Source organism: Tachysurus vachellii, chromosome 12 (genome assembly GCF_030014155.1).
Source record: "Tachysurus vachellii isolate PV-2020 chromosome 12, HZAU_Pvac_v1, whole genome shotgun sequence".
NCBI classification, from domain to species: domain Eukaryota; kingdom Metazoa; phylum Chordata; class Actinopteri; order Siluriformes; family Bagridae; genus Tachysurus; species Tachysurus vachellii.
Window position 1 is genome coordinate 24,602,962 of NC_083471.1, and position 23,370 is coordinate 24,626,331.

General features: G+C 38.0%; 2 protein-coding genes across 3 annotated transcripts; both read left to right on the plus strand.

The window, feature by feature from the left end:
* The first annotated feature begins 1,275 nt into the window (after window positions 1–1,275).
* LOC132855119 (fructose-1,6-bisphosphatase 1-like) lies at window positions 1,276–8,118 on the plus strand. Its single transcript, XM_060883864.1, has 7 exons — window positions 1,276–1,527; window positions 3,160–3,322; window positions 3,790–3,882; window positions 4,690–4,830; window positions 6,412–6,549; window positions 6,723–6,842; window positions 7,796–8,118. The coding sequence occupies exons 1-7, from the start codon at window positions 1,358–1,360 to the stop codon at window positions 7,982–7,984; spliced, it is 1,014 nt and encodes a 337-aa protein (XP_060739847.1). The 5' UTR covers window positions 1,276–1,357; the 3' UTR covers window positions 7,985–8,118.
* Window positions 8,119–9,140: 1,022 nt separating this feature from the next.
* On the plus strand, window positions 9,141–22,302 carry LOC132854560 (NLR family CARD domain-containing protein 3-like). Of its 2 annotated transcripts, XM_060883054.1 has the most exons (12): window positions 9,142–9,282; window positions 12,461–12,555; window positions 12,735–12,815; window positions 12,936–13,016; window positions 13,354–13,428; window positions 13,558–13,662; window positions 14,720–15,110; window positions 15,231–15,447; window positions 16,413–18,186; window positions 18,314–18,487; window positions 20,114–20,287; window positions 20,664–22,302. In XM_060883054.1, exons 2-12 carry the CDS (start codon window positions 12,461–12,463, stop codon window positions 20,797–20,799), a joined length of 3,303 nt encoding a protein of 1,100 aa, XP_060739037.1. In that variant the 5' UTR covers window positions 9,142–9,282; the 3' UTR covers window positions 20,800–22,302. The 2 variants fall into 2 exon arrangements, with proteins under 2 accessions (XP_060739038.1, XP_060739037.1); XM_060883055.1 differs by lacking the exon at window positions 12,936–13,016 and having other exon boundaries at window positions 9,141–9,282.
* Window positions 22,303–23,370: the final 1,068 nt, after the last annotated feature.

Consider the following 23,370-nt stretch of genomic DNA (forward strand, 5'->3'; position numbering starts at 1 on the left):
GTGTTCACCTGCGTACACCTGCGTACACCTGCGTTCACCTGCGTACACCTGCTCATTCATGCAAATATATATATGAAAAAAAAATATGATCTGTGTATTAGGGATGTGATTAAGCCTAGTGATTAAGGAGTGCATTACTGACCGGAAGGGCATGAGTTTGAATCCCAGGTCCACCAAGCTGCCACTGCTGGGCCCCTGCGCAAGGCCCTTAACCCTCAATTGCTCAGTTGTATAAATCGAAATAAATTGTAAGTCACTCTGGATAAAGGTGTCGGCTAAATGCCAGAAATGTACATATAAATATTTCAGAAACTGCTGATCTCCTGGGATTTGCACACAAAACTCTGCAGAATGGTGTGAAAAAAATGCAAGCAGAAAAGACTTTCTGATGAGAAAGTTCAGGGTAGAACCAGCTTACAGGAAGCTCACAGGACCAATTTTAATGTAGTGATACAAGACATCTATAGCTGCTGGTAGGGGTGGAGACTTTTATTTAGATTTACAGAGACAGGCATTCACACTGTACCTAAAAAGGTCAAATAAATAAACCGTTGTGGAAAGTAATTCTTAATCTGTGGCATCAATATATTGTCTTTCTACCTGCATGTCATTTACAGGGGCTCTGTTGTTTCTCTGTGGTATCATACACACTATGGTGTTCTGTATCTATTGAAAAATACCCCAGAATCCCCAGATTTGAGTCTATTTTTGTTAAATATAATCTTAGGTACTCGTTCATGATAACAGAGGTTTCAGACTCACTGCACTTTTTTAGTCGTTTCTGTGGTACGATTAGGTTTAGATTAGGAGTTTGTGATCACTGAGCTCACCAATCATTTGCGTCATTCACATCACAAATGCACAAACAAAACCGCGTTGAACAAATAGAAGCCTTTATTATCGCTTTGACTGCAGTCCCAGACCTAGAGACCCTGAGCGACGTCCTAGATTGCTGCTGAGTGACCTTTAACCCTCAGTCTCGTTTGTGATGTACTTTGGGGAACGCATGAACGTGCACACACATCCCAGTCTTTTGTATTTTGGGACAATTTATTGTTTTATTGTGACCTGAGCCTCATAAAGGGTCTTTAATATAGTCAGATATACAGTATATACTGTATATAATGTGCGATTTAAGACTAGTGAACTGATTAAAATTTGCTGCTAGTGCTACAGTCAATGAACTTTGATCAGAGAGATATCTTGCCTAACCAGATGTGTGTAAATCCCTCTTCTGATTGGTTTACAAGTCCACACGCCCCCTTAAAGGCCCCTCAAACTCCTGCAGCAGGCTCACCTTCAACCTGTTCTGTCTACCTGTACCTGCACTGCCGCTTCTCCTAACTCAACTCACACGATGTCAGACAGAGGAGCCTTCGATACCAATGTAATCACGTTGACCAGGTTCGTCCTCGAGGAAGGACGCAAGGCCAAAGGGACCGGAGAGCTGACGACTCTCCTCAACTCCATGTGCACAGCCATCAAAGCCATTTCCTCTGCAGTCAGGAAAGCGGGAATCGCAAACCTGTAAGTGTCACAAGGGACTTCATTTGAAACCTGTTAGAGGAATTTACAGTATATAAAATCTAAGGAATGTTATTTTATTTTTTTACAATTTAAAAAAATGTGTGTGTTTATACCACATTGTTGTTGGAATGAAAATACTGAGCGATTTTCTGATATTATAAAACAGTTAAGCTGCAAATTCACAAGGATTTGGATGTATAGTCGACACTCAACACACTCTAAACTGAATAAATGTCACTTGGCCACAAATCTGATCTGAAATGATTCAGGACTCGGTTGGCTTTCGGTCTGAGACGTATGTATTTCCATCTGTTGGATAACCTTAGTGGTTATAGATGCAGTAAGCACCTTCACATTTTAGCTGCTTGGGGCATCTTAAAGAGCAGAAGATAAACATGAAGATAAGACCTGCTTTTGTATTAGTTGTGTTACGCAATTAATACTGATAGCTAAGCTAGTGTTTAGTCTTTTGAGCAACAGGTCAGAGTCTGTTCTGGAAGAAAACTGCAAGATTGCAACAAGAGACAGCTTGTCTCCTTTCCTCTCTCTCCTTCCCTCTCTCTCTCTCTCTCTCTCTCTCTCTCTCTCTATCTCTCTCTCTCTCTCACCCTCTCTCTCTCTCTCTCGCAATCTATATCTGTAAACTAAATCTATCTATCTATCTCATTCTATCTATCTATCTATCTATCTATCTATCTATCTATCTATCTATCTATCTATCTATCTATCTATCTATCACGATCACTCTCTCTCTCTCTCAATCTATATCTGTAAACTAAATCTATCTATCTATCTATCTATCTATCTATCTATCTATCTATCTATCTATCTATCTATCTATCTATCTATCTATCTATCTATCACGATCACTCTCTCTCTCTCTCTCTCTCTCTCTCTCTCTCTTGCAATCTATATCTGTAAACTAAATCTATCTATCTATCTATCTATCTATCTATCTATCTATCTATCTATCTATCTATCTATCTATCTATCACGATCACTCTCTCTCTCTCTCTCTCAATCTATATCTGTAAACTAAATCTATCTATCTATCTATCTATCTATCTATCTATCTATCTATCTATCTATCTATCTATCTATCTATCTATCTATCTATCTATCACGATCACTCTCTCTCTCTCAATCTATATCTGTAAACTAAATCTATCTATCTATCTATCTATCTATCTATCTATCTATCTATCTATCTATCTATCTATCTATCTATCTATCTATCTATCTATCTATCACGATCACTCTCTCTCTCTATCTCTCTCAATCTATATCTGTAAACTAAATCTATCTATCTATCTATCTATCTATCTATCTATCTATCTATCTATCTATCTATCTATCTATCTATCTATCACGATCACTCTCTCTCTCTCAATCTATATCTGTAAACTAAATCTATCTATCTATCTATCTATCTATCTATCTATCTATCTATCTATCTATCTATCTATCTATCTATCTATCTATCACGATCACTCTCTCTCTCTCAATCTATATCTGTAAACTAAATCTATCTATCTATCTATCTATCTATCTATCTATCTATCTATCTATCTATCTATCTATCTATCTATCTATCACGATCACTCTCTCTCTCTCTCTCTCTCACTCTCTTAGGTATGGGATTGCAGGAAGCACAAATGTAACAGGAGACCAGGTGAAGAAGCTGGATATCTTGTCCAACGATCTGGTCATTAACATGATTAAGTCATCCTTCACTTCCTGTGTGCTGGTCAGTGAGGAAGATGACAAAGCGATCATCATTGAGCCAGAACAGAGAGTAAGAATGAGAGGTTTTATATCCACTAACACCACCACAATGACAACAATGGACTGATATCAGTCTCTGAAATTTCCACCACGATACTTTTGGACTATATGTAATTTAGACGCTGCTTAAGGATATATATTCTTTACTTTACATATAATGTTAATAAATTATGTGCAATTATCTCCCACTCTATCTATCATTCTGTCATTTCTCTCATTTCTACCTTTTCTGCACACACAAGTATCTCACTGTATTTATATGCTTAAAGAAATCTTTATACAAGTCTTGAACCCTGGTGCTACATAAAGACACAGAGCTACAAAAGACAACGCAGAACAAAGGGCTAAAACGTAAACACAGTGTAGACAAACAATACAAACACACAGTACAAGAGAGATACAAAAAACAGCGTAAACATAAAACTTGAAACTATAGCTATAAATGATTTATTACTGTCTGTATCATTTCTTTTCCAGGGTAAATATGTGGTTTGCTTCGATCCTCTGGACGGCTCATCCAACATTGACTGTCTGGCTTCCATCGGAACAATTTTTGCCATCTACAAAAAGGTATTTTTTTCCCACAGTTTTCTCTGTTTGTACACGTGGATCTTGCTTGATTTATTGTTATTTAAATTGCACTTCCATGAGTACGCACTTTTGTACACCGGTATTCAACTGGAAGACGTCCAGGATTCTTTACGGTGCAAATTATAATCGCTTGTTTTTAAAAAACAAAAACAGCCTGGAATTCATATTTAAGGGATCCATGTGTAAGAGTTGTTTTTGCTTTTACTCACTCACTCATTTTCTACCGCTTATCCGAACTACTTCGGGTCACGGGGAGCCTGTGCCTATCTCAGGCGTCATCGGGCATCGAGGCAGGATACACCCTGGACGGAGTGCAAACCCATCACAGGGCACACACACACACACTCTCATTCACTCACGCAATCACACACTACGGACAATTTTCCAGAAATGCCAATCAACCTACCATGCATGTCTTTGGACCAGGGGAGGAAACCGGAGTACCCGGAGGAAACCCCCGAGGCACGGGGAGAACATGCAAACTCCACACACACAAGGCGGAGGCGGGAATCGAACCCCCAACCCTGGAGGTGTGAGGCGAACGTGCTAACCACTAAGCCACCATGCCCCCCTGGGCAAAAGTTGATGTGCCAAATGTCTAGGATTATAAGTTTGAAAAAAGAAAGTAGAAAAAATTAGAGATAAGGATCAAAGTGGAATAATGTAAAGTCCCATAATGCACAATACACTGGATATATGATCATCATCTATATACTAGACAAGAGTGTTGAAAGTCTGTAGAATGTTGTAATAATAATTGTGTGTGTGTGTGTGTGTGTGTTTTAGGACAGCGACAGTGAACCGTCTGAGAAGGATGCTCTGCTGCCAGGTAGAAAGATTGTTGCAGCGGGTTACGCCCTCTATGGAAGTGCCACCATGCTGGTTCTGTCTACAGGTCAAGGAGTCAACTGCTTCATGCTGGACCCTGTGAGTCTCCTGATGCTCTACGTTTCACTTTACACCCTCAAATATCTACAGTGTTTAAGGAAAAAAAATTTATTTGGTGTAGGATTTCCCACTTAAGAACCACTTTAAGAACAACTCTTGGTGGTCCAGCAGCAGGAACTTGAGCTCTCATTGTTGCAACCCAGATTTGATTCCCAGTCAGGGAGCCAACCAGGCCATGGAAGAACTAAATCTTAGCCCGGATTAAAAAATGGGTGGGTTGCGTGAGGAAGGGGATACGGCGTAAGACCTGCACCAAATCTGATATGTTGGCCACGTGATCTGCTGTGGTGACTGCGAACAGGGAGCAGCCAAAAGAACCATGACAACATTCAAGGATCTGTAATCATCCAGAAAGTCTTAAGGAAGTGTGCAGAACTTTGTTTTTCTTAATTCTAAAAAGTCACATTCTCATAATCTTCATTTTATACCACAGCCCTCTATGAATTCTTGTTTCTGATTGGTCGAACTGTTTTTCACTAACATTAGACAGATTTATATTAATGCCCTGGTTCTAATATAGGTTTTGTTTCTATAGTAACAACAACCACAAGGACTTGTATTATATGTTGGATTAGCTAAAAAAACTTGTCTTAACCATCATGAGATAGAAAAATGAGAAATTCTTACTAGTAACTATAAAACAATAAAAACTATATATTTTTTAGCAAACTATTGTGGTATAAGATGAATAATAGACTTCAGGATTACAGAAAAATATCCCTGGATATTTTTTGTAAAATAACAGTGACATCACCATGGCTGTCAAGTGTCACGCATTGAGAGTGACAGTCATGCATTTGGGTCTTTTGTCACGTTCTCCCACCACATATCGGATTTCTCACGCAGAAAAACTTTTTGAATGTTTATCATATATTTAATAAACCGCAGCGCCCAAAATGTATCAGTCCACACCACTGTCTCTATGGAACCGGGCAGGAATCAAGCGCGTCTCCTCTGGAGCTCTTAGTCGAGCCTGACACTTATCAGCCAATCAAAAAAAGAGGCTACACAATAGCCAATCAGAAAATAGCACTATTGTATATGGGTAAGATTTAACGCAACAACCAATGAAAAAACATTCATTAGAGAGAGTATTTTCGATGGTTGGTTTGAACAAAACCTCAACACGAAACAGCTTGTCTCTGGACGGGACATTGTCCTCAATCATGACGCTAAAAATGTCTGGGCTTGAGCCGAACTGTTTTAAATGGGAGCAACATTACAAATGATAAAGGAGTCCAAAAAGGCAACAAACACTTACAATAAACACCACCAGTCATAATCTCTCTCTCACACACACACACACACACACAAATTAATAAATGGAAATTAAATTGCGGTCAGTGATCTTTACCACACACAACAACTCCCCGATTATTGTTTTTATTTTATTTGGTTTTTTTTTTTTGTTTGTTTTGTTTTTTTGTTGGGGGGGGGGGGGGATGTTGGAGATGTCACGCTTGCCTGTCTTCATAACTTGAGAGCCCTGCACCACCATGGATTATTTTAACAAATTCTGAATCTGTTGTCTATTCTTTCCCTCCTGTCCTGCATGACTAGGCCATAGGGGAGTTTATTTTGGTGGACCGCGACGTAAAGATTAAGAAGAAAGGAAAAATCTACAGTCTAAACGAGGGATACGCTCAGTATTTTTACCCAGATGTCACAGCATATCTACAAAAGAAGAAATTCCCAGAGGTAACAGTTCATTCTTTAGACTTTCCGTTCTTAAAAACTCAAGAAGGTTATTGAGTTTAATCCACAAAAGAAAAATCAGACGTCTTGCAACACGTTTTTGCTCAAAGCGCTGGAATGTAAAGTGTTGCCATGGAGATGTTTGTGAGTAATCAACGTGCTGTTCCGTGCTGCAGGATGGCAGTGCGCCGTACGGAGGACGCTACGTGGGCTCCATGGTGGCCGATGTGCACCGGACCCTGGTCTACGGAGGAATCTTCCTGTATCCTGCAAATGTTAAGAGTCCAAAGGGCAAGGTGAGGAAGAGAGAAAAATCTCCATACAACAACAACCATGAATAAAGAAAATATATAATAGAAGCTTATATACAGTAAATGTACTGTAGCTTGTTGGAGCTGATTTTGCTTTCATGCTTTCATAACTATCCACACCCTTGAGCATTTAGATAGATAGATAGATAGATAGATAGATAGATAGATAGATAGATAGATAGATAGATAGATAGATAGATAGATAGATAGATAGATAGATAGATTCTTTATTCATCCCCGTGGGAAATTCACAAAGTCCGGAAGAATCTGCAAACTTGTGTATTAAGGCATACAATTAAATTCTAAAAAAAAAAAAATAAAAATAATTTCAAGTAATAAACTTAAATGTAAAAAATCTGTGCAAATCTGGGTGTTGGGGTGCGATGTGTACATTGTGTAGTATTTTTCAGAACAGTAAGGAATGTCAGAATTGACTTTTTCCGGCCTGAGTGGAATTAAAGAGCCACAATATCAGATTGAAACTAGCTTTTATTTCCTGTGACCTTTTTAAAAAAACATTCTGGATTATTAACAAGCACTTTTATTTATTCACTTTGATTTTCAAGAAAAAAAAATAATTGCTTTATAAACAGCACAATTGCCTTTTATTTCCCCTATTTTTAATAATTTAGCATTTTATTAAGACACACTATGTTTGATAGATTTAAAATGATATAAACCCCACATGCTTATAGAGCACATGCTAACCCTAGAGTCATTTGTCTGTGTAGATCTCTATCAGCTTTCTACATCTGGATGCTGATGTTTTTGCTTGTTCTTTTGGCAAAACTGTTAAGAGACTACCGCTAAACTGCAATTTTCTAGCCTAACCACATTTTTTTCATATTGAGCTAAATAATGCGTTTTGAGCTTTGATTGTTCTCACCTTCCTGAACTGATATGAATGATCCTGTTTCTTTTGTCTGATTGTCGTTTAGCTGAGGCTGCTTTATGAGTGCAACCCCATGGCCTTCATCATGGAGCAGGCTGGAGGAATGGCCACAACAGGACCCATAAACGTGCTGGACATCCAGCCTGAGACCATTCACCAGAGAGCTCCTATTGTTCTGGGTTCCCCTGATGATGTCAAGGAGTACATCGCCATTTACCAGAAACATGCCAAGTGATCCATGATCGACAACCAGCCACTAAACACTAAACCAAAACCCCCTGCAGTATTTACACCATGCGATGTCTGATATGTGTGTAAAAGCATTTTTTGTAAAATAAGGAAATAATGATAAATAAACATTCAAATAATTTCTGAAGTATTCATTAGAGTTAGACCATATTAGAGTTAGACCATATTAGAGTTAGACCATATTAGAGTTACACCATATTAGAGTTACACCATATTAGAGTTAAACCATATTAGAGTTACACCATATTAGAGTTAGACCATATTAGAGTTACACCATATTAGAGTTAGACCATATTAGAGTTACACCATATTAGAGTTACACCATATTAGAGTTACACCATATTAGAGTTAGACCATATTAGAGTTACACCATATTAGAGTTACACCATATTAGAGTTAGACCATATTAGAGTTACACCATATTAGAGTTACACCATATTAGAGTTAGACCATATTAGAGTTACACCATATTAGAGTTACACCATATTAGAGTTAAACCATATTAGAGTTACACCATATTAGAGTTACACCATATTAGAGTTACACCATATTAGAGTTAGACCATATTAGAGTTAAACCATATGAGTCAGACAATATTACAATAACACTATATTTAACATTTATGATATATAAATATACACTATATATCATATCAGGATAAGTACGAGCATTTTTTTTTGTAAAATAAGGCAATAAAGATAAATAAACATTCTGAACTATTATATTCTGATAAATAATTTCTGAACTATTTGTTTTTGCCGTTCTATGCATATAACATATGATGGAGATGAACGGGCTTTTAATGAAATCTGGGACGCAGAAAATATGTCAGATGTAGACAATTACAGCAATCAAACAGACGACGGAAAAAAGAAATAAAGCAAACAACAAACTAATATGAGCTCATTTTCACATTAGAATTTGGAAAGTAAACGGCTTTTTTTTTGTCACGCGCACATCAATTCACTTCCGGTGAATCATTCATGTGAATCGATCTTGCGTTGATTGATTCTTTTTTTAATAAAAAAAAAAAAATAATTAAATAATAAAAATAAATGTTTGTGAATATCAGGAGCGGAAACAACACGAACGCACTGCGTATTATAGGGTTCGATATATCAATCGCACGGTTGTTGTTTTCGTTCGTGAGTCGGTTCTTCAGATTCGTTTGCGGGAGTGGTTCAAAACAAACGATACTGTCGCGTGTGACCGAAAGCGAAAGTGTTTTTGTAAATTCGGGGCTCAAAAACAAAGGTTTCCGCACGGATCAGTAAACTAGACATCGTAAGTACCTCGTACATGACTGAGATCTGTAGTGAAGTGATTCATGTAAATCCTAGTTGCCTGTTTTGTATAAACGTCATTATATAACGTTATTATATCACGTCATTATTATTATTGCGCAGTACAATAACAAGCCTACAGTATTGAACACGATGCTAGTGACGGACTAAATAATCCTTATAATAATTATTTATTATCTAGATAATATATATTATTATTTTATTTAATTAGATATAATTATATTATTATAGATATTATTTATTATTTAATATCTAGAGAATATATAATATCTAGAACGTTTTTGCGGTTTTTTTTCCTCACCATCTACTTTTATTATTTTTGAGCAAGCCATTTTCTCTCATCTCATCTCTCTCTCGCTGTCTCGGAAAACCCATTACTAGATGATCGTGAAAAAAATCTCCATTAAGGCGCAACTCTTGCACTAAACGGTGATACTCACCGAGACTTTTTCTCCGAGTCAGGTGGTGTTTTATACACACTGATTTGCAATGTTTTCTTTGCGTCTCCAGCGTCTCCAGTAAAAGAGAGTAAAAGCAAGAGCCTGTATTCTCCCTCCATTGATCATGGTGAATGAAGGAATTCATTAATGAAGGAGTAAATACAAACAATCAATACAACAATAAATCCAGAAAGACCGTGAATAATCTTTGAGGAAACATGGACACAACGTTAAAAATAATACAATATAAATATTAATAATTTATTACTTTTTTTTATCAATAACAATGTATTTAAAACAAAAAGATTGTTTTTTGGTAAAGTTTAAAAATGACTAAAGTTAATATTAATACTTTTCAATAATTCTTATCATCTCGCGCACACGAACCTGATAGGACAACATTAGAATACATCACATCCGGTCGGCATATCGGATGCGGTGTAGTCGCACAAGTACAATTTTTTTAACGGATCCAACGCTCAAAACGGATCCGAAAATTACGGATCCGCAGGTGATCGGTACCTCACACAGCGTGAGGTGCAGTGTGAAGGCGGCTTTAAAGCGAGAGCCGCGAGAATGAACTTATCTCCCATGTTGACGTCTACACGATCATATTGCATATTCCGTGTGACTGTCACTAGGGGGCGAAATCCGACAGTCGTGTCCGTTTGTCGTGTGCAGTGTGAAGGCGCTCCACCCCCCACCCCCCCACCCCATCCGAGGATTGTCCCCTAAAAAAAATTAATTAAAAAATATCGCACTCTCTATTGTGAAAAATATATGTATGTATACCTAAATAATTGTGTAAGTAGAAAAAATAAACAAACGCAAAAAATGCATTTATAAACAGTTTATAAACAGTTCCCCCTCCCCTCCTCTCCCCTCCCCTCCCTTCCCCTTCCTCACAGTGGTTTGACCCACTGCCTGCTTTCCCAGTTCATCACCTACTCTGTACACACGAGTCAGGTGTGTGGCTGCGGCTCAATTAATGTCGAGCTCCATTAAGTAGAGGATTTTATTCACTTTAAATAAAGCGATTCTCTTTAATGTAGTTGATGCAGACTCGTTTATAAATTAGTTGCGGTAAAAATGCTGATTACGATGTAATTTTCCACGAATCTGCTATATTAGCGATTAAAATATTACTTATCTACAGTAGTTAACGTTAGCTTGTTTACAATAGCTTGTTTACAATAGCTTGTTTACAATAGCTTGTTTACAATAGCTTGTTGTATAGTAACTAACACGCCAAAGCCGTTTCCCGTGCATTGTTTTATTTGGGACGACTTGGCATAACGTTAACTTAACATTAACGGCCACAATTAGCACATTGTTTATCTGTGCATTTACTAAATGAGCACTGTGATACGTCCGAACTGACCTCACTGTATTTTTTTGTATAATCGATTTCTATTCTGTTCTTAAGTGTCTTAATTAATTTTAAATAACATTTTAAACCTTTTTTTAATTCCTTGTTTTTATTGTTGTGATTATTTTTTTATGATAGTTTTACTTTATGTAAAGCACTTTGATTTACCATTGTGTGTTAAATGTGCTACAGTATGAATAAACTTGCCTTGTCTTGCAGTGTAGGCCATATTAGAGTTAGACCATATTAGAGTTACACCATATTAGAGTTAGACCATATTAGAGTTAGACCATATTACAGCTACACCATATTAGAGTTACACCATATTAGAGTTAGACCATATTACAGCTACAGCATATTAGAGTTAGACCATATTACAGCTACACCATATTACAGCTACACCATATTACAGCTACACCATATTAGAGTTAGACCATATTAGAGTTACACCATATTACAGCTACACCATATTACAGCTACACCATATTAGAGTTACACCATATTAGAGTTACACCATATTACAGCTACACCATATTAGAGTTAGACCATATTAGAGTTAGACCATATTACAGCTACACCATATTAGAGTTACTCCATATTGGAGTTACACCATATTAGAGTTACACCATATTAGAGTTACTCCATAACACCATATTGGAGTTACACCTTATTGGAGTTACACCATAGTAGAGTTAGTACGGTATGAAAGAAAACCAGGTGAGGATTTAAAACAAAGAGGATTTAAAAAAAAAAAGTTTCACGTTTTTGGTGAAGACTTAATTATTTAATCTACATTTTAGTTAGAGCAAATTTAGGGTTAGTTTCTGTTTCGTTATTTTCCTGTTATATATTTGCACTTGCTTTTAAATAATTGTAGCTAACAAGAAAGCTTCTAGCATGTATGACTAATGTATAGCATGTATGTTAGCATGTATGTTAGCATGTATGTTAACATGTATGTAGCAAGCATGTGGATAAAATGTATAATGACGTTTTTTATATACATATGCTAATTATATTTGAATAAATAGATTGAACTAGCGGTCAATATACGTAATTTATATCAAATTTGGTTAACGTGATAAAACGATAAGCAGTTAATGAAAATGTATAATTTAAATGTTTTCACTTGTAATCAAAGTATACTGTATGTTTTTTTGAATTTTTATTTTATTATTTTTTTTTGTTTACAGCTTTGAGGGAAATAACCAGTTTAGCTGAAATAACCAGTTTAGCTGAAATTATAAACTTCTTTTTTCTTTTGTTGTGTCCTAAATTGGTGAAAACAGCATTTAAGGATCTAGATGTGCAATAGTGTTCCTAAGATTTGTGCTGTTTTATATTTCCAGATGAATGAGCCAGAGAAGGAGGAGCCTCAGTGCTCCCAGAGTACCGAGACTGAAGCGGTCCAGACTGAGGCAGGAAAACGGATTAGTCATAAGCGGTCTGATACTACAAATATTTGAACATGTGTTTATTTTAATATATAGTACATCTGAAAATACTGTAAAGGTATAAAATGTAGATCACAAAAATAGGTCCAGATCTCCAATGGTGCATTAATTTTAGAAGGTTATTCATTGAAAAAGAGTTCATTCTTAATTTTATTTTTTTTTATTTCAGGAAGTCTTCTTCCCCTAGTCAAGTTTCAATGAAGAGTGATGATTCAATGATGCAACCAATTCATTTCCCTTCAAGCAAAAGGTCTGTTTCAGCTATAAATATTGTTTTTGGGAAAGATTAGATTGTCCAGAATTCCTGTTAAAGTGCTGAATGAATGATGGAATCTTCTTTTTGGCCTCAATTATTATTTTTTTCTTCTAGGAGGTCTGCTTCGCCTAGTCGTATTTCACTGAAGAGTGATGATTCAATGATGCAACCAATTCATTTCCCTTCAAGCAAAAGGTTTGTTTAAGCTATAAATATTATTCTTGGAGAAAGATTAGATTGTCCAGAATTCCTGTGGGAGTGTGGAGGATTAGCCAAACATTCTGCAGGATTGCGCAGTATCTGCGGAGATTATTGTATGATTGTATGGAGAGGATAGGATTGGGAAAACATTCTCCAGTTGCTGGAGGAATCATCAAAGCTCCTGCAAGAGCATGCATCAGTTCTGCTCACACCTCTACTGCATCGGAGTCAACAAATATCATCACATGTGGTCAACCACAATAAATGTTAAAGTGCTGAATGAATGATGGAAACTTCTTTTTGGCCTCAATTATAATTTTATTTCTTCTAGGAGGTCTGCTTCGCCTAGTCGTATTTCACTGAAGAGTGATGATTCAATGATGCAACCAATTCATTTCAGAAAAAGGTCTGTTTCAGCTAAAATCATTTAATATTTAGTATAATGCTGGATAATTCACAGATACTCTAAAGTACAATTTCGGTTGTTAAAATAATTAAATGAAATGTGTGCTAAATTTGCCCCGCTTTCATTCAGAGTTCAAAAATCTTCACCAACACCAGACCATCTCTCAGTGAAGAGCGAAGACTCGATGATACAACCAATATACTTCAGACCTGAAGAACAGCAAAAATATATAAGGTTTTTTTTTCAAGTATTTAAATATCGATGTGTTCCATTGATGATTTCTTTATTGTAATTGTATTTTACTTATTGGTCATGGTTATATTATTTGAAATGACCTACCAAGTAGTAATATTCTAGTTAAGAACAGTCTATACTGAGTTCAGGGGGAGCCCAGAACAACAGGATTGGGATCCTGAAAGACAAAACTAATTTTTTTTTGGAGCAGGTGGATTTTACTGTCATGCAAGTGTTGGCATGGATTGGTCTAATTTCTCTCAAAAAGTGGCTGGGATTGGTCTAATCTCTCAAAAAGTGGCTGGGATTGGTCTAATCTCTCAAAAGAAGGTGGTATTGGTCTACTTTCTGCAGGAGTGGGCAGGATTGGCCTAATTTCTCAAAAGGTGGGTGGGATTAGTCTAATATCTCAAAAGTAGGTTGGATTGGACTAATTTTTTTCAGGAGTGGTTTGGATTGGTCTGATTTCTCAAAAGTGGGTGGGATTGGACTACTTTCTGCAGGAGTGGGCAGGATTGGCCAAATTTTTGTAGGAGAGGGTGGGATTGGTCTAATCTCTCAAAAAGTGGGTGGGATTGGTCTAATCGCTCAAAAAGTGTGTGGGATTGGTCTAATCTCTCAAAAAGTGGGTGGGATTGGTCTAATTTCTCAAAAAGTGGCTGGGATTGGTCTAATCTCTCAAAAGAAGGTGGTATTGGTCTACTTTCTGCATGAGTGGGCAGGATTGGCCTAATTTCTCAAAAGGTGGGTGGGATTGGTCTAATTTCTGCAAAGGATTGGTCTCATTTCTGCAAGAGTGGGTGGGATTAGTCTAATATCTCAAAAGTAGATTGGAGTGGACTAATTTTTTTCAGGAGTGGGTGGGATTGATCTAATTTCTCAAAATTGGGTGGGATTGGTCTCATTTCTGCAGGATTGGACAGGATTTGTCTAATTTCTACAGAGTGGGTGAGATTGTAAACATTTTTCTACAAGAGAGGGTGGGTTTGGTGAACAGCCAGAACGTTTGGGAATCTTGATAGAAAATTGATTTACAATATTTTGCCATTCTTTCTAGTGAGCTGTTTGATGAGGTTTTGAAGTGCTCAGTTTGTACCGAGTTCTTAAAGGACCCGGTCTCTCCATCTTGTGGACACAAATACTGCAGATCATGCATCACCAAGTATCAGGCCCAGTCTGAACATGGACAAAGTGCTTGCCCAAAGTGTGGAAAAATATCAGGCTCTTGTTCTGTCCTACACACAAACATCCATGCAACAGAGTTGGTAGAGAAATTCAAGCCAGCTCCGCATAGTTCGGCTGAAGTTATGGAGACTGAGGATGTAGAACCAAGACTCTGTCAGAAGCACTACAAAGCCCTGGTTATGTTCTGCAAAAGTGACCATTCAACCATTTGTAAGGAGTGTGCTGTCAATGAACACAGTGAACATGACAAACAATACATCAAGGTAATTGGAATATTACTTATTATTATAATTAGTGGTTTAATATCACACATGACCTTACAGGTTCCACCAAGGTAATTCAACTTTTTTGCTCGCTTCTTGCATTTTATGAATTTGTTTCAGCTCTCAACAATTCCCAATACTCTGAATACGTTGCACAATTTCCTTGGTAACATGACAGTCTCAGAATTTCGGGAGTTTAAGAGAAATTTGCGTTATGAATATCCAGAATGCTTTGAGACACTGCAAGTTCATTGTAGCATTCAAGATGTTGCTGAAAGGATGATGGGAAGTTTCTCTGAAGATGACATTCTAAAAGTCACGTTTCAGTTGGCATCAGGTATGTTTTCTGCATCTGGGATCGCAAACTGTATTGTGAATGATTGTAGCAAATGATAATATTTGTTATATATAACAGCAATATAAAATTAAAGAAAAATAAGCTTGTGTTATAGTGAGAAATTTATAAGTAATAATCCAAATATGACCGAGATAAAAAAAAGAAAAATACAGTAACATGATTATGGAAGGGACCCTAATAACTGCCTGGTCTGGGTTGTGATGGTTTAATTTTGTTGGGCTACAAATCCTTTCCTTAAACTTGGATGTATTTGTCAGAAAAAATGAATTTGGTAGATTCTGGCATAGGTAAGTACAAACAGTGGTAATGGTAGCTCAAGTGGTTAAGGCTCTAGGTTGCTGATTGGAAGGTCGGATTTAAGTCCCAGGACCACCAACCTGCCACTGTTGGGCCCCTGAGCAAGGGCTTTAACCCTCACTGCATCATGGCTGACCCTGTGCTCTGACCCTAACTTCCTAAGATGTGATATGCGAAGAACAAATTTCATAAAATAAAGTTTTCTTCTAAACAAAAGTAGAAAAAAAACATTTAAATAAATAACTATATGTACAGTAAACCTGTTAAAGTGAACGCATGTAGCTTATATACAATATACTGTACCGAGCTAGCTGTACAAAATTTATATAACTAGAACTATAGTCCTGTATTATCCAAAGTTAGGCTAGCAAAGAGTAAAGAGTTGTCAGAGAATAAAGTTAGGATAAATGTGAAATATTAAAAGCAACACACATCTTGGCTGTTAACTAGGTCACCGACAATGACGTCATTTTTGATTTTCCAATTTCTGAATCTGGGATCTTCCGGGAAACCCTAAACAGAATGAGACACACACACACACACACACACACACACACACACACACACACACACAGAAAGCCATTATTCATTAAAGGACATGAAAAATGTGTTTTCATAGATTGTCTATCTGTCTTTTATTTTCACAGTCAAACCAATATCCAAATGTCAAGAAAAAATAAAGGAAAAACTTCGAAGGAAATTCCGACATATTCACGAAGGACTTGCAATACCGAGGACACAAGTTGTGTTGCATGACATTTACACAGAGCTCTACCTCACCGAGGGCGGAAGTGACGCAGTCCATGAAGAACATGAAGTGAGATTAATTGAGAAAGCTGGCAAAAACATTAGCATGCAAGAAACTCCTGTTAACATAACGGACATTTTTAAGGCACTGGGTAATGGTATCAGAACCGTTTTAACCAAAGGTATTGCTGGGATTGGAAAAACAGTGTCTGTTCAGAAGTTCATGCTAGACTGGGCAGAACATACTGCCAATCAAGACATTGACCTCATACTTCCTGTGTTTTTTCGTGATCTCAACCTCGAGAAGGAAGCCTGCAGTCTGATGGCGCTTTTGCGGAGATTTTATCCCGAGCTCAAAGACATTGAAAGTATTGAGAATGGCATTCATATTTTGGTGGTTTTGGATGGTCTGGATGAATGTAGACTTACCTTAGATTTTCAAAACACCAGGACATGCAGTGATATAATGGAGGCAACGTCTATGGATGTCCTTCTGGTAAATCTAATAAAAGGTAATCTACTGCCCAACTCTCTCCTGTGGATCACCTCTCGTCCGGCCGCAACCAATCAGATACCCACCGAGTGCGTACAGCGGGTCACTGAAGTTCGAGGCTTTAACGACCCACAAAAAGAAGAGTACTTTCACAAGAAGTGTAAGGACGCTCATCTGGCCAACACAATAATTAAGCATGTGAAGTCATCTCGCAGCATGCACATCATGTGCCACATCCCGATCTTCTGCTTTATTACAGCAACCGTCCTGGACATACTACTAAGAGACAACGACATTGGTGAAGTTCCAAAAACTCAGACTCAGTTATACATTCATTATCTACTCATACAGACTGGTTTGAGAAACAGTAAGTTCCAGAAAGCCATTAAGGAAGATCCGCGCGATTTAACGCAAAGTGACAAAAAAATGATTTTAAACATGGCCAAATTAGCTTTCTTGGGAATGAAGAAGAACACTCTGATCTTCTACGAAGATGACCTGAAGGAATGCGGGATTCACATCGAAGAAGCGGCCGAGTTCTCGGCTCTGTGCACGCAGTTGTTCAGAGAAGAGTTTGGATTGTACAGAAAGCGAGTCTTCTGCTTCCTACACCTGAGCGTACAGGAGCATTTGGCTGCCATTCATGTTCTGTGGCAATTTTTGAACGAGGGCATAAACGTTCTTGATTCACACGGCAGGGATTCCACAACGACACTGACAGACATATACAGGAGCGCAGTGGTCAAGGCTTTAGAAAACAAGCTTGGGCATTTTGACCAGTTCCTACGATTCCTTTTGGGTCTTTCTACCGAGTGTAGCAGGAAGCTTCTACATAGTCTCTTGCCTCAATTGGAGAAAGAGACCATTCAAAATGGTGAAATCGTCCAATTCATTAAAGATAAGATCAGTGAGGAAGACAGAACAGAGACGGAGACAATTAACCTTTTCCACTGCTTGAACGAAATCGGTCACAATTGTTTGGTGAAGGATATCCAGGAGAGTTTGGATTCTGGTACACTTTGCAATAAGAAATTAAATCCAGAGCAATGTTCAGCCCTGGCCTTTGTGTTACTGATGTCAGAGGATGTATTGGAAGTCTTTGACCTAAGGACATATAAGACAACACAAGCATCCAGTCGTCAGAGATTACTTCCTATCGTCAGGGCATCGAAGAAAGCCATGTAAGCAACCCTGTGTTTGTTTTTTGTTTTTTTTATGTAGAACATTGAAAGGTTGAATAAATTACAAACTGACCTTTGAAAGTTGCTTGTCGATGCCTGTGTAATGTGATTGCTGATATGTTGGCAGACTCAGTGACTGTGCACTGTCAGAAAAAGCTTGTGAGCCTGTGGCATCTGCACTCCGTATAGCAAATTCGCCTGTAAGAGAGCTGGATCTGAGCTGCAACAACATAAAAGATGCAGGATTGGTGGATCTCTGCAAAGGGCTGAAAAGCCCACACTGTCAACTTGAGATATTGAGGTATGCACACTTCCACACTTCCACACTTCCATAGAGAAGGAAAAACTAAATTCAAATATATATGCGTCCATAGATAAGAATATGGACACTCGTTATAATTATTTGTACCTTTTGGATGAAATTATTGTCGTTGATCTGCCTACCACGTTATATAGGAGATATAACGACATAATAAATGTCAGAGTGGCTGGGGGTGGCTAATATTCCACACTGGGGGCACGGTGGCTTAGTGGTTAGCACGTTCGCCTCACACCTCCAGGGTTGGGGGTTCGATTCCCGCCTCCGCCTTGTGTGTGTGGAGTTTGCATGTTCTCCCCGTGCCTCTGGGGTTTCCTCCGGGTACTCCGGTTTCCTCCCCCGGTCCAAAGACATGCATGGTAGGTTGATTGGCATCTCTGGAAAATTGTCCGTAGTGTGTGATTGCGTGAGTGAATGAGAGTGTGTGTGTGTGCCCTGTGATGGGTTGGCACTCCGTCCAGGGTGTATCCTGCCTTGATGCCTGATGACGCCTGAGATAGACACAGGCTCGCCGTGACCCGAGGTAGTTCGGATAAGCGGTAGAAAATGAGTGAGTGAGTGAGAGAATTGCAACGCTATTTATATTTTATACGTGGCCCAACCTTTTTATTAAGGACCAGAAGTATTTGGACATACGCAATCATGTTTGATTGCATATCAAAGTCAATGACTGCCCATATCTGGAATCCATACGCATCGACAGATGCTCGGGATCTTTCCTAGTGAAACTCTCTGATTGTTTCTTGCGGCGTTTGTCCTTCAGCAAGTGAAATGCGTGTTCGGACGGATTCAACTCATTTGACCGTTTCATTGACCGATTTGTATCCCACTTCTCAAAAAAACTCTTGGGTTGCCTTTGTAAGCATTCACATCATTAATACCCCACAGATACCCCTCCCTGATACCCCAGGAGTGTGTTCTCGACCTAGCCAACTTTTTTGCTTGCTTCACTATACTGTACAGTGACAGCTGTTTTACTTTTACTTTATTTATTTTATTAAAGTTTTATGTGCCGCAGCCCCGCCCCCAAATTATGCAAAATCAAAAAAAACTTTTTACAAATTGGACATGTGACATATCAAAACACTCAGAACAATGAGGGGAACTTCCTCACGTGTAATTTGATGAAGTCACGTGACGTCACGTGATTTGACGTGAAAATAAAAAATTTGCACAACATGGACATGTGACGTATCAAAACACTCAGCACAATGAGGGGAACTGCCTCACGTGTATTCTGGTCACGTCACGTGACGTCATGTGAAAATCAAAATTTAGCACAACATGGACATGTGACATATCATAACACTCAGCACGATGAGGGGAACTTGCCAAGCACATTTTCTTCAGGAAATGTACGTTCTAGTTCTTCTTCTTCTTCTTCCTATACCATTCACCCATTTTTCACGTACACACCCTTAAATTGAAGCTGAAAGTCCCTTTATTTAACTTCCACTTTAATAATACAGTGGTAGACAGCTGAAACAACAATAACTTGAAATCCAATTATCCTGACTGTATCCAGCAATGCAAAATTAGCTTTGTTGATTAAGCAAATACTACACATTTAAGTAGCCGGCACCAATTACACCTTTACATTCTATGCAGACTGGCAGACTGCGGTATTACAGACAAGTCCTGTGGAAATTTAGCGTCTGCACTCGAGAGCGTCGAGTCCAAACTTAAAGAGTTAGACCTCTCTTCAAACAAACTGACTGACGCAGGGGTGAAGATGCTGGAAGACTGGCTCAAAAGTGAAAAGTGTAAAGTGCAAATACTGAGGTAAGCTGTGACTGTTATATTATTATTATTACAATATATCCAGTTTCATAACACTTCTGCAATAACGGCACACAAAAATATGCCCTACTTGTGCTGTAACTAAGGAATAACGCACCTTAGTTTAATGATTAATGTTTAATGCTTATGTTTATTGCTCTGGTGGCACAATTTGAATTACAAACGTATTCAAAACCCGTCTCAGAATTCAGAATACGTTTGATGATAATCATATTCGAGACTCCATCAGCACTGTGGTGTAACCTGATTACTGAAACTAGACTTATAAATATGTCAAATAAGCTAAATAATACCATCAACCCAATTCTATACAATACTTCGTAAATAAAATGTTTGAACTATTGCCTTTTTTTCACAGGCTAAATCAATGCCACCTTACAAAAAGTTATTGCAAGCACCTAGCAGAAGAGTTGACTTCATTTTCCACAAAGGAAATGGATCTGAATCTGACAGGAAATGGATTGAATCTGACAGGAAATGACCTGAAGGATTAGAAAGGATTACGCATGACGCACGTGTAGCCGAACCTGTGTGACATATGATATGCTCGTATACCATCCATCTGTCACAGTCTGGGTAGGAGGGAGACAGACCCATACGCAGGATAGCTTCAAATGACAGGGGTTTAATAAACAACTAGATTTATAAAGTTCGTCGCAACAAACTTTGATGTTGGCTTTGACGATGCAAGTATTTGCAAAGGCTGGTGGTTTTTGGAGGCGAGTGGACATACAGTAAGGGGCAGTGTTACTTTTGGAGGCAAGGGGACAGAAAGCTAGGGTGGCAAAACATTTGGAGGTAAGTGGAGACGAGCATGTGATGTCATCCGAATAATCTTGAGGGAGTTCCCCACACTGAGTATTTTGATATATCACATGCCCATGTTGTGCAAAATTTTTATTTTCACGTGACGTCACGTAATGTCACGTGAAAATAAAAATTTTGCACATAAAATGTAAAATGTCATCAAATTACACGTGAGGAAATTCCCCTCATTGTTCTGAGTGTTTTGATATGTCACATGTCCATGTTGTAAAAAGTTTTTTGATTTTGCATATATTGGGGGCGGAGCTGCGGGACAACCGAAAGGCCATTCGGTACACCAATTTAAAACTTTGTTCAGAGTCTCACCCTAAAGGAGCTGGTCGAGTTTGGTGTAGATAGTTCAAAAGCTTGTCGAGTTATAAACCTCCAAAGTTTATAATGGGAGTCTATGGGAAAAAAGGACACTTTGAGACCCGGTACCGGAAGTACCGGTACTCGGATCGCTTAGAAAAGTAATAGCAACAAACTTCAGACCAGCGTCTACAACATATCCGAATTTGGTCCATGTTACTCGAAAGCTCTAGGAGGAGTTACTCTTGATACATTTTTGTCTAAGCTTAAATAGGAAAACAGAATGTTGGCTTCTACAAAGTGACATAACTAGGAACAGGTGTGGAGACATGGAGGAACAGACGAAGGCGGGGCAGACACGTGCACATGGCCAGAAGTCCGGGCTGATCCCTGACACCATCTATCTATCCATCCATCCATCCATCCATCCATCCATCCATTTTCTATACTGCTAATCCTACACAGGTTCATAAGGAGCCTGGATCATAATACATATACCAACTAAATGCAAATATATTCTTAAGACACATACAGTAGGTGGAGTATTGTTTTTGCATTATTTGTTCATTGCGATACCATGATGTTAAGTCAAGGTGTGTTAGCAGAAGGATTTTCATTTAGCATTTTTAGGATCAGATTTTTTTATTTTATGTTGCAGTTCAGAATCAAGTATAGTATAGGATAAAGTAGTAAGTGACGCAATACCTGGGGGGATGAAGAGTGTCTGATGTACATAATCCACAGGAAATATCAAATCATGCAAATCTAAAAGCTCCAAGAAGACTTTTCCTTTAATTTGTCACTATCTGTATGTATGTATTTATTTATTGTATGCATGTACTTACGGAAAATCTTATTGTCTAATAAATACACTACATTAAGATATAAGCGTCGGTTACTGAACACTTCCTGTCTGAGTGGACAGTGGACAGAATCCCTGCATATATTTCTCCTATTCCTGAGCTTTTATAACATGCTGTATACAAACCAGCATGCTGAAAGATTCACAGAACCGTGTTTAAAATTTTTGCCTTCCATTTAGATTATAACCTTCAAGATCCTGATTCTTTTCTATTAAAACGTGCTCCACAATGAAGGATTAGAGACTCTATTCTAAATCTATGCATTCTGAGATGTTTTTCTGCTCACAACAGTGCATTGAATCACTGAAGCCTTGCTGTTAGACCTCTCTTCAAGGTGTTTTCATTTAAAGCTTATTTTTTCACACATTTCTGGATAAACTCTAGACTTGTGTGTGTGTGTGTGTGTGTGTTGGCCCTGAGGTAGTTATAATGGTGATAGTTATTATGCAATATTTTTAATCCAAGGCCGGGACAAGAGTAGCTGTAGATTTACTGCTACTGGATATACGATACGATTCGAGACGATACGATACGATACGATACGATACGATATACCTACATATTCCTTGTTCTCAGAAAAAAACTAATCTGTGTTATTACTGAAGATGAGTCAACACTAGGGGGCTTCATTGCTACATAAATGGAGTGTAAACTTGCTTAGCGTGCATGTTGCTGGATTGTGTACTAAAGCATAAGTATAAAAGTGCAAGAGGTTTAAAAAAGTGTGAAAAGGTTTAATGAATTTAATCATTTGAAAATCCTATTTACTTTGTCTGTTAAATGGCAAATGTTAAAAGTGCTTACAGGGATGCTAAACAGACATTTGGTTACAGATTTTTTTTTTTGCAGTGTATTAAGTGTTTTTCTTGTCCTAGTTGTTACAGAATAAGCTCCTCTGGTACTCTCAAATTTGGCCATACAGTTGATACACCAACTCTGTCGACACATTTCATGTCTTTTGAGCTTCTGTGATGTCATATTCCGCTACAGGAAAAAGAAAATACTGAAACCTTTGGAATTACCAGGATTGTATGCTTTTTTTTGTGCAGATTCCTTATAAAATGTGGTCTGATTTTGATCTGAGGC

What these genes read in the sequence shown, in the direction of transcription:
- LOC132855119 (XM_060883864.1), top strand. Translation starts at nt 1,358, where the DNA reads ATGTCAGACAGAGGAGCCTTCGATACCAATGTAATCACGTTGACCAGG. An exon ending in TTTTTGCCATCTACAAAAAG is followed by an intron (nt 3,883 to 4,689) that starts GTATTTTTTTCC and finishes TGTGTGTTTTAG; the next exon opens with GACAGCGACAGTGAACCGTC. An exon ending in AAAAGAAGAAATTCCCAGAG is followed by an intron (nt 6,550 to 6,722) that starts GTAACAGTTCAT and finishes TCCGTGCTGCAG; the next exon opens with GATGGCAGTGCGCCGTACGG.
- LOC132854560 (XM_060883054.1), top strand. Translation starts at nt 12,461, where the DNA reads ATGAATGAGCCAGAGAAGGAGGAGCCTCAGTGCTCCCAGAGTACCGAG. An exon ending in GAACAGCAAAAATATATAAG is followed by an intron (nt 13,663 to 14,719) that starts GTTTTTTTTTCA and finishes CATTCTTTCTAG; the next exon opens with TGAGCTGTTTGATGAGGTTT. An exon ending in TGTAAAGTGCAAATACTGAG is followed by an intron (nt 20,288 to 20,663) that starts GTAAGCTGTGAC and finishes TTTTTTTCACAG; the next exon opens with GCTAAATCAATGCCACCTTA.